Genomic DNA, 15,556 nt, shown 5'->3' on the forward strand with positions numbered 1-15,556 from the left:
TCCATACTCCTTGTTCTTCCTTCTCAGAGCTACATAATCTGTGGTGATACACTCAAGGCCGTTCTTTGCTGTGCCATTAGTTCCTACATGGGGAAGCAGGAACGGGTAATAATCTGCAGGTTTGATGATTTTTGGAAGTCTGTCACATCCTGGACTCTGGCTCCTGCTAAGCAGCAAATTTCCCGAGATTCCACCTCTGGACAGCTGATGGATGACTCTGTCCTTCTTAGGAGGGAGTCCTCAATCACCACCAGCCATCTTCTTCTTTTGAGGGTGGTGGTGATAGAACACCCATCCCTTGGACTACGCATCCTATGCCTTCCAGTCAATGGGGATTTTCTGGTCCTTCTGCGAGAGACCCTCTGCTACAACTTTTTCCAACATATCACCCATGCAGAGAGCCTGAAAGTGGTTGCTTACCTTCACCAGAATTGGAGATCTCTGAACTGGCTTTCTTCTCCTGGAGATTGCATGCTTCCAATTTTCCTTTTCGCCCACTAACAACCTTAACTCTTCCCTCTTTGAGGGAGACCCCATCTTTCACCAGACATTATCGCACTGTCATTTCAGATGAGACAATGGACTGGGACTTGCAGCACATGTGGACAGCAAGATAAATGGTCATATTGTGTCCTCACTACACTCTACCACTGCAGCTACTCTGCAGAAACCACTTCTCCCCTTTGTCCAAAGGGTATCTTTTGAGACATCATCTGCACATCTATACCCCATGTCACATACTACCAGACAACTCCAGAGCTACATGGCTAGAATAGACTACTGTGCTCTTCTACTGCCCAGCCCATATAATGCAGCACAGAAATTAGGGGTCTTTCATACTTCTGGGCACAGATACACCCTTCCTCACATTGCAGTGTGAGCTTCTGCACCAGGAAATCCTGCTATCCTGAATGCAGAGATGGACACAGAGCAAATGCAAACAAATAAGTGAATACAATTCTGGAGGACAGAAAAAGGGGCACACTGACTTAGCCATTACTTGGATCTGCTTATTAGAAGGCAGCTTTGCCTGAAGTGCTCTTGAAGAGTCTGAGGCACTGCTATTCAACTGTAAGTTCCTAGTGTGCACGTTTAACACAAGGACCCATTAAAAGTGACATAAGAGAAACTTACCATAATTAATTGTCACTAATATTTCAAATCCATACATAAACTGGCAAAATACTTGAAAGCAAAGCTATTCAGTTCTCTCGGACCTTTCATGTCTATCCTTGAGACTGGAAAGGTGTCTAGAAGTTAACAAGCCAGTCAGTCACTCTGCATCTGATTCAGAAATTGATTCTATCATTTAGTTTCGTTCAGAGTTGGTTTAATATTTTCCACACAAAGGGGCTTTTATGCAGAGGTGTAAACACACTCTGGAAATTGAGGAGGTTTCGTGCTTTTGGCAGGGAGGTCCTTGCTGATTCAGCTCTTCTTAAGCTTCCACACTGATTACACCTTGTGTCAATATGTACTTAGCGCCTATTAGTGTGCCTGTCTCTCATTCTCTCTTTTGATCGATAATTTCCCAGAATAGATTATTAAACTAGAGAGGGAGAGGGAGATGTCTAAATTAAATAAAGAAACCAAACAAAAACCTCATGTAGACATATCACAGTAGCCAGTGAATGCACCGAGCAAAAGAATATCAGTGTTCTTTCTGTGACTTTGGCTCCTCTGTGTGTATTCACATTTTTTATCCAACTAGAGCATTACTTAAAAGTTCAGCCAGAATTGAACAACCACCTGAAATGCTCACTGCTATATTACAAGAGACACATTCCAGCCTATGCGAAAGCTGATATATAGAGAAGGAAATACTTCATTATCCCACATACTAATATAATTAACCTGTGGAACTCTCTGCTGAAGGACATACCTGATGCAATTGTTTAAGAAGTTTCAAGACTGCACAATATTACTGAAATTATAAAAAACCCACAATGTTTAGGGAATTATTGAACTATAAATAACTCAGCAATCTAGAAGACTGGATTAGACAATGACTAAGAACAATAGTTGCTGTTATAGTAAAAGTGGAAAAGTTGTGATGGTTACTGAAACTTATGGCTCATGGGAGTTGGAAAGAAATCCAGATCTTCCCACTGTGGTATACACAGCATTATACAATAGAAGGCATTATCAGTGTTGTGATCTTACGCCTTCATCTTAGGTTCACCAAGGACTGCTGTCAAAACAAGGAATCTAGCTGAAAGCACAACTTACCTTTTGCTGCAGGAAAATTCCTGTTTTTATACGATAAAGAGGATTCAGAACATTTTATATATTGGGCACCCATGCAAATCGATGGATGGCCCAGACCAGGGGGTCTAAAAACTGTGGCTCTTTAAGAGCTTCTTTGTGGCTCCCTACACTATAATTGCAAAGTTTTACAAAAAAATACACAAAAACCAAACCTCCTGGTTATTTTCGATAAACAATAACTCATATCTAAATAGCAAACAATATGTGATCTCGAAATGTTGGATAACTCCCCGTAGCATCTGAGAGAGAGTGCGAGAAAGAGAGAAGGTTCAGGAGTGAAAGTCAGGAAGACTGGTACAAACACGCACGTAAAGTGTGAGGAAATAGAATATGTAAAAAGTTTATGTGAACATCCTGCAGTAAAAACATGTATTGCATTACAAATCATTGTGTATGCAGTGTTCTTAAAATAGGCATTACAAAAAGTATAGTTTGATGTTAGTTATTAAGGACCACCTCATATTCATATGCATTGTGGCTCTTCAATTATTGAGTTTTGTACCAAATTGGAAAAAGGTGGCTCTTCTTGCTATTTTGGTTGCTGACCACTGGCCCAGACCCAGCACAGCACACTCCTTATGGGCGACTATTTGTAGCTCTTTATTACCTCAGCATAGGAACTCAGGATCTCAAGTATCCTTAGAGCTCTAGATTCAGCATTGTGACACTGACGCTGAAGGAGGAATTTACAGTACTCAAGAGAGGTTATCATTTCCCAGATATTAGAAAACACGTCTAGTAGGGATGAGTCTCCTAGAATAACCTCTACTGGCCACACATTTTGTTCTTCTTTCACATTGTATTTACGCTTTACTAAATTTTAGTCACCTTTGGCCTTTAAAAGCACTGCCTCTTGGAAAAAGGAGCAATGTAGCCAACACCTCCTGTGGTCTCACTCCCCAGTTAGAGTTAGAGGCAGGAGTACTTGTGAAACAAATGAAACAAAAAGAAGGCCTGCAAGGAAGATAATGTATCACTGACTGAAGAAGTCTGTATTTCAAAGAATGTGGTGCTAGGAAGCTTCCACAGAAACACCACTACTAATGGCAGCTACCACTGGAGAAAGGCATACATGATCAGTGTCCTACTTATCTGAGGTTGTGCTTCTGTTCCTGGGCCAAGCAAGGCAGACAGGATGCCCTTCTTTGGGACAGAGCTCTCAGGCTATGTCTAGATTGCCCAGAACTGTTGGAAAAATTGCACAACACATTTGCATATCTCCTGCCAATAGTTCTGTTGGGAGAGGCTTTCCAGATGTTTGGCCTCTCCACACAGGGTCAAATGTTGGAAAACCCACCTCTGCAAAGACCTGACTTCTTCCTCATAGAGCGAAGATGACTAGGATGTTAGCAAAATGCTCCCAGAGCAACAGACTTCTGTCAGGAGGCCTCCAGGCTCCCAGAAGAAGCCTGTAGTTTCAACATAGCCTCAGACTGGCAGCAATGTATGCTCAGTAAAGGGCACACCCATTCTAGCTGGGAGGTATGCAAGCTCCATTTCTATCTGCAATCTGTTTACCTAGAAAAAGAGCAGACATGAAACTACACAAAGAAAAAGGAGGAGCCCTTTATAAAGGGAGTTCAGTAAGGAGGAGGATAAAGCAATGTGGCCAAGAGCCTAACCATAAGTATTATTACGCTATATCCATGAGGACAGCCAATCAATGGGGTGGAGGAAAAGCCACAGTGTATAAGAGAGTCTGAGATGGTACCTATTAAATATGGGATGCTTTAACTGATACTTGCTTATATGAAATGCTTAAAACAATGACCTAGGTACTTTGTGGGCTATTACACGACTAGAATATTGGTACATAAGGCTACAGCTTGCTCAGGAAGTACATGCAAGGAAAAATGGGGAGGCAGTATTGCTTTATATACTAAAAATCTACACAACTGGACTGAGGTTGAGATAGAAATAGGAGAGACTTGTTGAGACTCTCTGGGTAATAAGAATGGATTAAAAAGAAACCAAGTGTCATGTCATGGTGGGGTCTACTACAGACCACCCAACCAGGAAGAAGAAGGGAATGAGACTTTTACTGAACAGCTAACAATCAACCAAAGCACTGGACTTGGTGGTGATGGGGGATTTCAACTATTCAAAAATCTTTTGGGAAAGCAACACAGCAGGCCACAGATTATCCAGAAAGTTTCTGAAATGCATTGGAGATAGTAGCTTTCTCCACTTTCTGAAATAAGAAATTAAGAGGAATTCTGTTCTAGATTTAATTTTAACAAATTGAGAATAACGGGTCGAGAATCTGAAAGTGGAAGGCAGAGTAATTGAAAGTGATTATGAAACAATAATGCTCATGATTCTAAGGGATGGTAGGACAGAAAAAAAAAAAAAAAACCTTGAGACACTGGATCTCAAGAAGACAGGACTTTATCAAACTCAGGGAGCTGGTAGTGTGATCGACCCAGGATAGTTGCCTACAATAGTTTGGTGGAGAGCAGACTTGGTAGGAGCTGGGTAAATCATTTTCTGTTTCCTGAATAAACTGCCAGAGGCTGCTGCTGCTGCTGCCGCCATGTAATCAAAGCAGGCACTTGAGGTTAATCAAGACTTTTCCTAAACCACCTGCAGCCAATTAAAGTCTGATGGGCTACTTTAAAAGGTTTCCCCTCAAGTAAGTGAGAAGGAGAAGAGTGAAGAACTGAGAGGAGGAAGTGTTGCTGGAGAGCTAATGAAGAGTGCTTGGGCTGAAAGAAGGAAAGATTTGTTCAGGTATTAGGGAAGTGTTCAGGAAAGTGGCCCAGGGAAAAGGCTGCTGTATTGAGGCTAGGGGGAAAAAAAACTCATCAGCTGCTGCTACCTAGGGTCCCTGAGCCAGAAACCCAGAGTAATGGGTAGGCCTAGGTTTCCCTATAACCATCCACACACCACAAAATCTGATCTGGGAAAGTGGGGCCAGGATTACAGAGGGATTTCACCCCAGTCCTTTGACTGTGCTGGTGATGAGGATGGCTCAGTAAACTGTGACCCTGGTGTCTACAAAGAGGTAAGAGGCAGTGTGGAAGGTCACAGAGAGCCTCTTAGGCACACAATAATCATCTAGAAGCACAGGGCCCTTGGAACACTGCCAGAAATTTGCCCAAAGTAGGTAATGTCCCATGGAAAGCAAGTCTAAGTAGAAAAACAATTGAAGACAGTTTTTCAACTAAACAGTTCGGGTGCAAGAGCGAACCATTTCACTGCATAGGAAAGATAAGAATTCTGGTAAAAGATCACCCTGGCACATATATGGGGCAAAAGGTACAAAAACAAGCTCAAACTAGGCACAAAAAGGGTAAAAACAAAATGCGCGGGCTACATCTACACTAGAAGTATCTTTCTACAGAAGTTACTGGCCAGAGAGATATTTTGACAAAACTTCTGTTGACAGACCACGTCTACACATAAGAATGACTGATCTTTTAACCTGCTCTGTTGATATAAGTGCCCCCCAGAGTGCCTACACAGCTTTTTTGTCAACAGTTTGTTGACAAAACACATTGTGCGTGTAGATGTTCTGCGGACAAAACTCCAGGTTTTGTCTACTAGTGTAGACATAGCCTTTTGGAATACTTTAGAAGCAAGAGGAAGACCAAGCACAGGGTAGGACCATTACTTAATGAAGAGTGAATACTAACAGAAAGTGTAGAAATGGCAGAGGTACTTTATGGCCTCTTTGTTCAGGTTTTCACCAAGAAATTTGGTGGTGTTTGGACATCTAATATAGCAAATGCTGATGAAATTGAGGTAAGTCCAGAAGTTAAAACAGGAAGGAACAAGATTACTTCACCAAATTAGATGACTGCTAGTCACCAAGACCTGATGAAATGCATCCTAAAATACTCAGGGCCTGATGAAACACATACTAAAATACCCAAGGAGCTGATTGAGGAGATAAAAGCCATTAACAACTACCTTTGAAAAGTCATGGAAGATGGGAGATTCCAGAAAATTGGAAAAGGGCAAACACAGTTCCCATCTATAAAAAGGGAAATAAGGACAACCCAGAAAGTTACCAACCAATCAACTTAACTTCTGTAGCAGGAAAGATAATGCAGCAAGTAATTAAGGAATTCAGTTGCAAAAACAACTAAAAGAGAAGGTGATAATAGTGAGCAAGGATTTGTAAAGAAAATCATGTCCAACTAGCTTGACAGGCCAATAAGTCTTGTGGATACGGGGGAAAAAAGTATATGTGGTATACCTAGCCTTTAGTAAAATATCTGAGTGTTCTATGACCTCCTCATTAATAAACCAGGGAAATACAACCTAGAAAGAGCTACTATAAAGATTGGTGCATAACCAGCTGGGTAGCTGTTCTCAGAGAATAGTTATCAATGCTTCAAAGTCATGCTGTAAGGACATAACTGGGGTTCCACAGTTCTGTTCAATATCTCCAAAGGTTTAAATAGCACCATAAAGAGGACATTTATAAACTTTATGTTATGACCTGCACAGCATGTGCCATCAAAACAAAAAGCAGTAAATTGCACTTTAAAGACTAGCAAAATAATTTATTAGGTGAGCTTTCGTGGGACAGACCTCTGAAGAAGTGGGTCTGTCCCATGAAAGCTCACCTAATAAATTATTTTGCTAGTCTTTAAAGTGCAATTTACTGCTTTTTGTTTTGATAGTATATAGGCTAGCACGGCTTCCTCTCTGTTACAATTCAGCATGTACCATGTTCATCTTCCTCTCAGAAGATAGAAGGGATTTCATCCGTACCAAGTGCTAGCTGGACACCATCTTGGAAGAAAGGATTAGAGCATTTGAGGCGCAAATATCAACCCTCCAGTCCATCAGAGAAGGTGAAGACTTCCTCAGCAGAAGGCAGCATTTAGTCCCGCAGGCACTGAAGGCTGAGGAACCAGTGAGTGCAGTATAAACCCAGGAAGAAACACTGGAAGCATGTAACCTCCAGGAGAAGAAAACCAGTTCAGATATCTCCAATTGTGGTGGAAGTAAGCAATCACTTTCAAACTCTCTGCACAGGTGATACAGTGAAGAAGGCTGTGGCAGAATGGAATGGATCAGAAGATGATCCCGCCGACTGGATGGCATAGGATGCTTAGTCCTAGGGATTGGAGTTCTACGACCACCACCCTCAAGAGAAGACGGTGGGTCGTAGGGATTGGGGACTCCCTTCTAAGAGGGGCGGAGTCATCCATCTGCCATGCAGACTTGGAATCTCGGGAAATTTGTCACTTACCAGGAGCTAGAGTCCAGGATGTGACAGAGAGACTTCCAAAAATCAAACCTGTGGATTATTACCCCTTCCTAATTCCTCATGTAGGAACTAATGACACAGCAAAGAATGACCTTGAGCAGATCATTGCAGACTATGTAACTCTGGGAAGGAAGTTCAAGGAATACGAAACACAAGTGGTGTTCTTGTCCATCCTCCCTGTTGAGGCAGAAATTGTCAAATCATGGAACTAAATGTGTGGTTCTGCAGGTGGTGTCAAAGAGGAATTTGGTTTCTTTGACCACTGGATACTGTATCGGGAACAAGGATTGCTAGGAAGAGATGGGATCCACCTAACAAAGAGAGGAAAGAGCATGTTTGTGGGCAGACTTGCAAACCTAGTGAGGAGGGCTTTAAAACTAGGGGGTAGGGCTACAAACCCTGAGATAAATGGGGAAGGAGGAAGGAAAAACAAAGAAAAGCCTCTGGTTTGAAAAAAGAAAGTAAGCCAGTCAGCTAATAATCTATCTAAGGCAGTGGTTCCCAGACTTTGACATTACACCCCGCTTTTGATTTTTCAGAAACCCTCATGCCCCGTCACCTTTTTTACACCATGGGCCAGCCACCTCAGCTGCCTGTGAGCCACCTGCCTGAGCCCCTTCCATCCCCCAAAGCCAGGCACTGCCAGCCCCCTCATCTAATTCCATCTTCCTCCTCCCCACCAACACACACACACACACACACACACACCCACACACCCTCCTTGCAGGAGGCAACTCGCTCCATGTAGGCCTTCACTGGTTGCCTGCTTTTTATAGTGGTTGCCCACGTGAAATGGCAGGAGCTGAGAGCTGGAAGCAAGGGACAGCTTTTTCTTCAGGTGAGGGAGATGACTGGGGAGAGGGTGGGGTGCCTTGCACAGCCCCTGGAATTTCTTCACACCCCCCCAGGTTGGGAAACCATGATCTAAGGTGTTTGTACACAAACATACAAGAAGCCCAGGAAACAGGAAAAATTAGAGACCCCAGCACAGTCAAAGAAGTATGAAGTGATTGGATTGATGGGATGTCACATAATTGGAGCACTGCCATGGATGGGTATAAACTGTTCAGGAAGAACAGGCATGGGAGAAAAGGAGGAGGAGCGATGCTGTATGTGAGAGAGCAACATGACTGCTCAGAACTTCACTATATGGAGGGAGAAAAGCCAGCTGAGAAGCCTCGGGTTAAAACGCAGAGCTGTAGGCAACAGAGGTAATGTTGTGGGTTGGTGTCTGCTATAGATCACCAGGTCAGGTAGATGAGATAGATGAGGATTTCTTCAGACAACTAAGAAAAGCCTCTGAATCACAGGCCCTAGTTCTCATGGGAGACTTTAATAACCCAGGCATTTGTTGGGAGACCAACACAGCAGTACACAACCCAGGAAGTTTCTGGACCATGTTGAGGACAACTTCCTGACACAAGTGCCGAAGGAACTGACTGGGGCTGTGCACAGCTTGACCTGCTGCTCACAAACAGGGAAGAACTAGTGGGGGAAAAATACAAGTGGGCGTGATCCTGGGCTGCAATGATCATGAGATGATGGATTTCAGGATCCTGACAAAAAAGAGAAAGGTGACTAGTAAAATACAGGCCCTTGATTTCAGAAGAGCAGACTTCAGCTCTCTGAGAAAACTAATGTGTAGGATCCCCTGGGAAGCTAATATGAAGGGGACAGGAGTTCAGCAGAACTGGCAGTATTTTGAAGAGGTCTTATGGAAGGCACAGGAACAAACAATCCCAATGCACAGTAAAAAAAAAAAAAAAAAAAAAAAAAAAAAAAAGCATATATGGTAGGCAACCAGCTTGGCTTACCAGGGAAATCTTTGGTGAGCTTAAGCTCAAAAGGGATGCATATAAGAAGTGGAAACTTGGACAAATAACTAAGGAGGAATATACATATATGGCTGGTGAACACTGGGAAGTAATCAGGAAAGTGAAACCACAAATTGGAGCTGCAGCTAGCAAGGAATATGAAGGGAAAACAAAGATTTTTACAGGCATGTTAACAATAAGAGAGTTATCAGGGAGGATGTGGGACAGTTACCAGATGAGGGAGGTAACCCGGTGACAGATGATGTGTGAAAGGCTGAAGTACTCAATGTTTTTTTTGCCTCTGTCTTCATGGACAAGGTCAGCTCCCAGAGTATGGAGCTAAGAAAAACAGTCTGGGAAGGAGGTTGGCAGCCCTCACTGGGTAAAGAACTAGTTAAGAGTTATTTAGAAAAGCTAGACGCACACAAATCCATGGGTCCAGATTTAATGCATCCAAGGGTCCTGAGGGAACTGGCAGATGTCATTGTAGACCCTTTGAACTATCTTTGAAAACTCGTGGAGAGCAGGAGAGGTCCTGGATGATTGGAAAAAGCAAACGTAGTGCCCATCTCTAAAAAAGGAAAGAAGGACAATACACGGAACTATAGAGCAGTCAACCTTACCTCAGTCCCTGGAAAAATCATGGGGGGAGGGTGGGGAAGAGCCCCAAGGAATCCGCTTAGCAGCACTTGGAAGAGGGGAAAGTGATCTAGAGTAGTCAACATGGATTCACCAAGGGCAAGTCATGCCTGACCAATTTGATTAGCTTCTACGATGAGGTAACTGACTCTGTGGACATGGGGAAGTGGACGGATGTTATATAACTTGCTTTAGCAAAGCTTTTGATACAGTCTCCCATAACATTCTTCCTCATAAGTTAAGGAAGTATGGATTGGATACATGGACTGTAAGAGGGACAGAAAGCAGGCTAGATGGTCAGACCCAACGGGTAGTGACCAATGGCTCTATGTCTGGTTGGCAGTCAGTTTCAAGTGAAGTGCCCCAAGGATTGGTTCTCTAGGGCCAGTATGGTTCAACTTCTTTACTGATGACCTGGAGGAGGGACGGATTGCACCCTCCGCAAATTTGCAGATGAAACTAAGCTAGGAGGAGAGGTAGAGACATTGGAGGGTGGGAATAGGGTCCAGAGTGCCAATAGAAGTCTGAGGTTCAACAAGGACACGTGCAGAGTCCTGCACTTGGGACAGAAGAATCCCAAGCATTGTTACAGGCTGAGGACCCACTGGTAAGCATCAGTGAAGCAGAAAAGGACCTGGGGATTACAGTGGATGAGAGGCTGGATATGAGTCAGTGGTATGCCCTTGTAGCCAAAAAGGCCAATGGTATATTGGGGTGCCTTAGGAGAAGACTTTCTAGCAGATCTAGAGAAGTTATTATTCCCCTCTTTGGCACTGGTGAGGTCAGATCTGGAGTACTGCATCCAGTTCTGGGCCCCCAAAGTTTAGAGAGGATGTGGATGCACTGGTGCAGATTCAGTGGAGGGCATCAAAAATGATTAAGGGGCTGGAGCACATGACTAATGAGGAGAGGCTGAAGGATGTGGGGTTATTTAGTTTGCAGAAGAGAAGAGTGAGAAGCGATTTGATAGCAGCCTTCAATTTCCTGAAAGGGGGCTCTAAATAGGATGGAGAGACACTGTTCTCAATAGTCATGGATGGCAGAAAAAGAAGCAATGTTCTGAAGTTACAGAGGGAGAGGTATAGGTTGGATATTAGGAAAAACTATTTCACCAGAATGATGGTGAAGCACTGGAATGCTTTACCTAGAGAGGAGGTGGAATCTCCATCCCTAGAAGTTTTAAACATCCTGGCTTGACAAAGTCCTGCCTGGGATGATTTAGTTAGGGTTGATCCTGCTTTAGGAAGGGACCTGGACTAGATGACCTCCTCAGGTCCCTTCCAGCCCTAGGTTTATATGATTCTACATCAAGCCAGGAAATATCATCTGCAAACTTTATAAGTGCAAGTGCTTTGTAGGATAGGTTTAATTCAGAATGATCTGGAGGAAATGGTGTGGAGATAAGTACATCAAAATTAAACAAGGACAAATGCATTTATCAGTCCACTTCATACATATAAAATAGAAATCTGGGGTCATGCATAGAAAATCTAGGGGTTACAGTGGATCACAAACTTAATGAGTCAATGTGATGTTATTGGGGGGACAGGGGAGAAGAGAGCAAACATTCCAAGATATATTAACAGATGAGTTGTAAGCAAGACAAGAAGTAATTCCTCTACTCCACTCTATGTTAAGCCTCAGTTGGAGTACCATGTACAGTTCTGGAAAGATGTGGACAAATTGAGGAAGTCCAAAGAAGAGCAACAAAAATATTAAATGTCTAGAAAACATGACCACTGTTGGAGGATTGAAAGAATTGGTTTTGTTTAGCCTGGAAAAGAGAAAATTGAGATGTGACATAACAGCTTTCAAGTACTTGCAAGGTTGCTACAAGCAGGATGTAGAACAGTTACTCTCATTCTCCGATAGGACAAGAAGCAATAGATTTAAAATGTAGGTAGGAAGCTTTTCCTAATTGTCAGGGTAGTTAAGCACCGGAATAAGTCACATAAAGAAGTTGTGGAATCACACACACTAGAGATTTTTCAGAGCAGATTAGACAAACACCTGTCAGGGATGGTTTAGAACATGCTGGATCCTACCACAAGTGCAGGTGACTAGACTTGATGACCTCTCAAGGTTCCTTCCAAGACTGTTGTTCTATATCCTCCTGGAAGTTCCCTTCACCACTACACTCACTCTTACAGACTGTGAAGGGACTAAGGAATTAAAGCAGTTTAGACACAAACTCTCTTGCCAACATGAAATTTACACTACATTGCACAACTCTGAGATTATTCTTAGGTGTAAAAATGGGCATCAGCAGCAGCATGTAAGCTGTCTCCTGAGCAGGCAGAGAAATGAATTATCTGAAGGAAGAACAGGCCAAAGTCAGCCCTACGGTAAAATGAAGTCAATGGAGATGACAAAGGCTGAATTTGTTCTTCTGAATCTGGTACTAGGGTCTTTACTAGGGCAAGACCTTCAGCATAAAATGGTCATTGGGAATAAACAAATGTCAAACTTAGAGGCAGTATAACTAAAAAAAAATTTTATACTGCAATAACCCCCTCTCACTAGTAATCGCCATACAGAAACAAGATTGCAATATTGTCAGAAAGAGCATGTAATACGGATTACCCTCAAGACCCATCCAGGCCATTGAAGTCAGCACAGAGAACAGATAAATGACCTCTGACACATGCTCTGGCCAATTAGCCTCATCCATTCTAGACAGTGACCTTTTCTTCTTGGAAACTGATAAAAATTTCTTCATGAGCTGGAGTGGACAGTGGTAGTTGGGAAATGACCTGGAACACAGAGCAAGTTCATGACCCTACAGCATGGTTTTGAACATGTGCCAGGTGACTGTCAGGAAGTCAGTCTTCTAGTTGTAAGTCAGCTTCTAATGACCATCTGTCAATCTTATACCTCCTGTCCAAGCCCACAGCCTTGGAAGAGGTGCCAAATAGCTCCCATAACAGCTAGGATGAACAACAAAAGAAGACACTGATAAATCAGTAACAATACAATATCCTCCCCTTTCTGTGTTGTATTAACGGCTTGTGCTCTTTTTATGCTCCTTTAATAATAAAGATCTGAAAATGTCTGTGTCCCTTAATCCCCTGAAAAAAATGTGCTTACTTTTGATATTACAAATTCAGGTAGTGGCTATCTGAGAAGACACTAAAGAGAACTACCAAAATAAAAGCAGAAGAAAGTGATAAAAAGGATTTGTCAGCAGACTATTTAAAATGTTTTTGTTTTCATCAGAATTTAACTCCACACCCTAACATGTGGGGCAAATGAGGTCTTTATATTAAAGATTCAGAATTCAAACCTCTCAAGATTTTACAAAGAGTTTCTGCTTTTTTTTTTTTTTTTAAAGAGACAACCAATCTTTGCACATCACCTTTAAGAAAAAGTTCTCTTTGAGAACTAAAGATTTTGCTACATAGCGTAAACAAACTTCACTGGAGATCTCTGCAGCTATGTCAGGCAGTGGCTCTATAAAATCAACCTTCAAATGAATTTGTAACTCTACTACATCATATTGTTTCATTTTATTTTTCTTCTTTAGGTCTCTGCCAAGCTAGAATGTAAATTCCAATGAGTGATCCCAAAAACGATTAGCATAAATCTTGAAACGTTAGTGCTTTACATGTACATAGATACCAGTTAATTACTATCTAAGCAATAAAACAGCTAAATATTCCAGCCCACTAGTTAGCTAAAATAGATAACCATGTTTTTTCACTGTATTCAATCTTTTCTAAAAGAAAATGTCTTGACTTCAGTAAAAACTCTAGTAAACATAGGGACGGATTCTACCACCTTCACTCACAGTATTGCCTTACTCCAGGGATAATCAATAGGACAATCAGATTTTTTGAATGGACCCTATTTGAAACTTTATTATACTGATTTTCTCTGAAGTCAGGAACTTGACAATACCCTGACAAAAATAATTGACTACCCTTGCCTCTCTCTGAGTTCCACTGATTTCAATGGGACTACTTTTAGAGTAAGTGTCGCTCCATGTCTAAAGCTAAATCACCTTTATGAGGAAGCCAGTTACATTAAGCAACTAATTTTGACAGTCCCATGAACTAAAACAGATTTCATTCTACACTATTTGCATTCAATCAATGGGTAACTTTGTCACGATTACTAAACCCATTACTTAAGTCTCCACCATGGAAGTAAATGTATATAAAAATCATGCTGAGTTCCCTTTATCTTTATATAATATTCCTGAGAATTTAAATCTCATACTAGCGTGAAAAATTTACCCCATCCTTTGACTTTAATCATTCTGCTAATATTTTAAAATCTCACTTGGCTCACTGTCACTCTTTTCCAGAGGATAGTCCTAACTCTTATAACCACTTATAAACACAGATCCTTCAGATCCATGGAGAGTTGTGGCGCTTTTGTTTGTTTTTTTAAACAGCTTCATCCCCATGGGGGCCAAATCCAGCAGCCCATATTCAGACAACACTCCTGTTGCTGCTCTAAAGCACATAATGTATTTCCCTCCTACACTGTAGGACCAACACAGCATATCATATTCCAGACAGTCTAACCAGGGCTCTTTAGGAAACACTACCACCCAACTGCTTACAATTTCTTTTAAAATAGGGTATTTTTGTTTTCCTAGTCTCAATTCAATTATTCACACTAATCACCCCAGACCCTTTTCTTCCATCATGGGCTACACATTCCACATAGCATGTTGTTCCATTGTTCCTACACGTTTCTACTGTGTCAACTTCTGGCCCAGTAACCAAGATACTCCAAATCCTTTAAAACCTGAGTGCTTTGCGACACACTAGGTAGCCTCCCTACCTCTAATGCTGGTAGAAATCTAAGCCATAAAAAAAAAAAATCATGAGAATTTATAACAGGAGATGGGCCAAAACTAGGCCTTAAAATCCAATCCCTTTATGATTAAAGGGGAGGCTTGGATTTGAATTGTCAAATCAGAACTTTTCCATATGGTTTTGGTTCCATCTCAGAACCTCTCTATTTGTTAAGCCTGGTTCCAATGCAGCCACCATTCTACGAGAATTAAACAAGATAGCAGCAATCTCAGTCTCATGAGTCACAGATAATTCAAGATTGCAGAAATGTCACAGGATCAGCTAGGATTGCAAATTTCACAGCATCTGGCCCCAACAAACTCAAGAACCAGTGAACTGATTGACCTTGAACCTGAAGCCTCATAAAAACGTAATCCACATCAGAATATTGCTTCCTCTGCTCATCTCCATTCAATATAGTCAAGTCATTTTCTCTTCAGGACTGTTTACTCACTCAATCAACCTTGTCGTTTCCCAAAGGGTATATAAACTTCACATGGGCCTCTAAATTGAGTAAACTATGGACCTAAAGCAGAGGTGGCAGGGGAGGGGGTGCCATTAGCTTTTCTTCACGAGTATTTTCAGTATGTGTGTTTCCAGTTAAAAATGTCAGGAAAATCTGACTCCCAGAGAGAGAGAGTCAGAGTAGAATATACACACACAGCTCAAGACCTTAACTCAACACCTCTTGCCTGAGTAATAAAATCCTCCCAGCATTCCTGCCTGGTAGCACAAGGGTTAAAAGCAATCGAGCACAGAGTGCTGGACAGGCATCAAGGTGGTTGCTGTATCGCTACATGAACAGT

At 42.0% G+C, this 15,556-nt stretch overlaps 2 protein-coding genes across 3 annotated transcripts in view; one reads left to right on the forward strand and one right to left on the reverse strand.

Annotated features, from left to right (window-relative positions):
• The window catches only part of LOC142021847 (WW domain-binding protein 2-like), a 33,279-nt gene extending 25,951 nt beyond the window's left edge, over positions 1 to 7,328 (forward strand). The window contains exon 7 of the mRNA XM_075011097.1: positions 7,258 to 7,328. Within this exon, the coding sequence (XP_074867198.1) occupies positions 7,258 to 7,328 (71 nt within the window). The remainder of the gene's footprint in view (positions 1 to 7,257) is intronic.
• CCDC78 (coiled-coil domain containing 78) overlaps positions 1 to 15,556 on the reverse strand; it is a 102,341-nt gene that overhangs the window by 83,785 nt on the left and 3,000 nt on the right. The window lies entirely within an intron of this gene.

This window comes from Carettochelys insculpta, chromosome 16 (genome assembly GCF_033958435.1).
Source record: "Carettochelys insculpta isolate YL-2023 chromosome 16, ASM3395843v1, whole genome shotgun sequence".
In the NCBI taxonomy this organism is placed as follows: Eukaryota; Metazoa; Chordata; order Testudines; family Carettochelyidae; genus Carettochelys; species Carettochelys insculpta.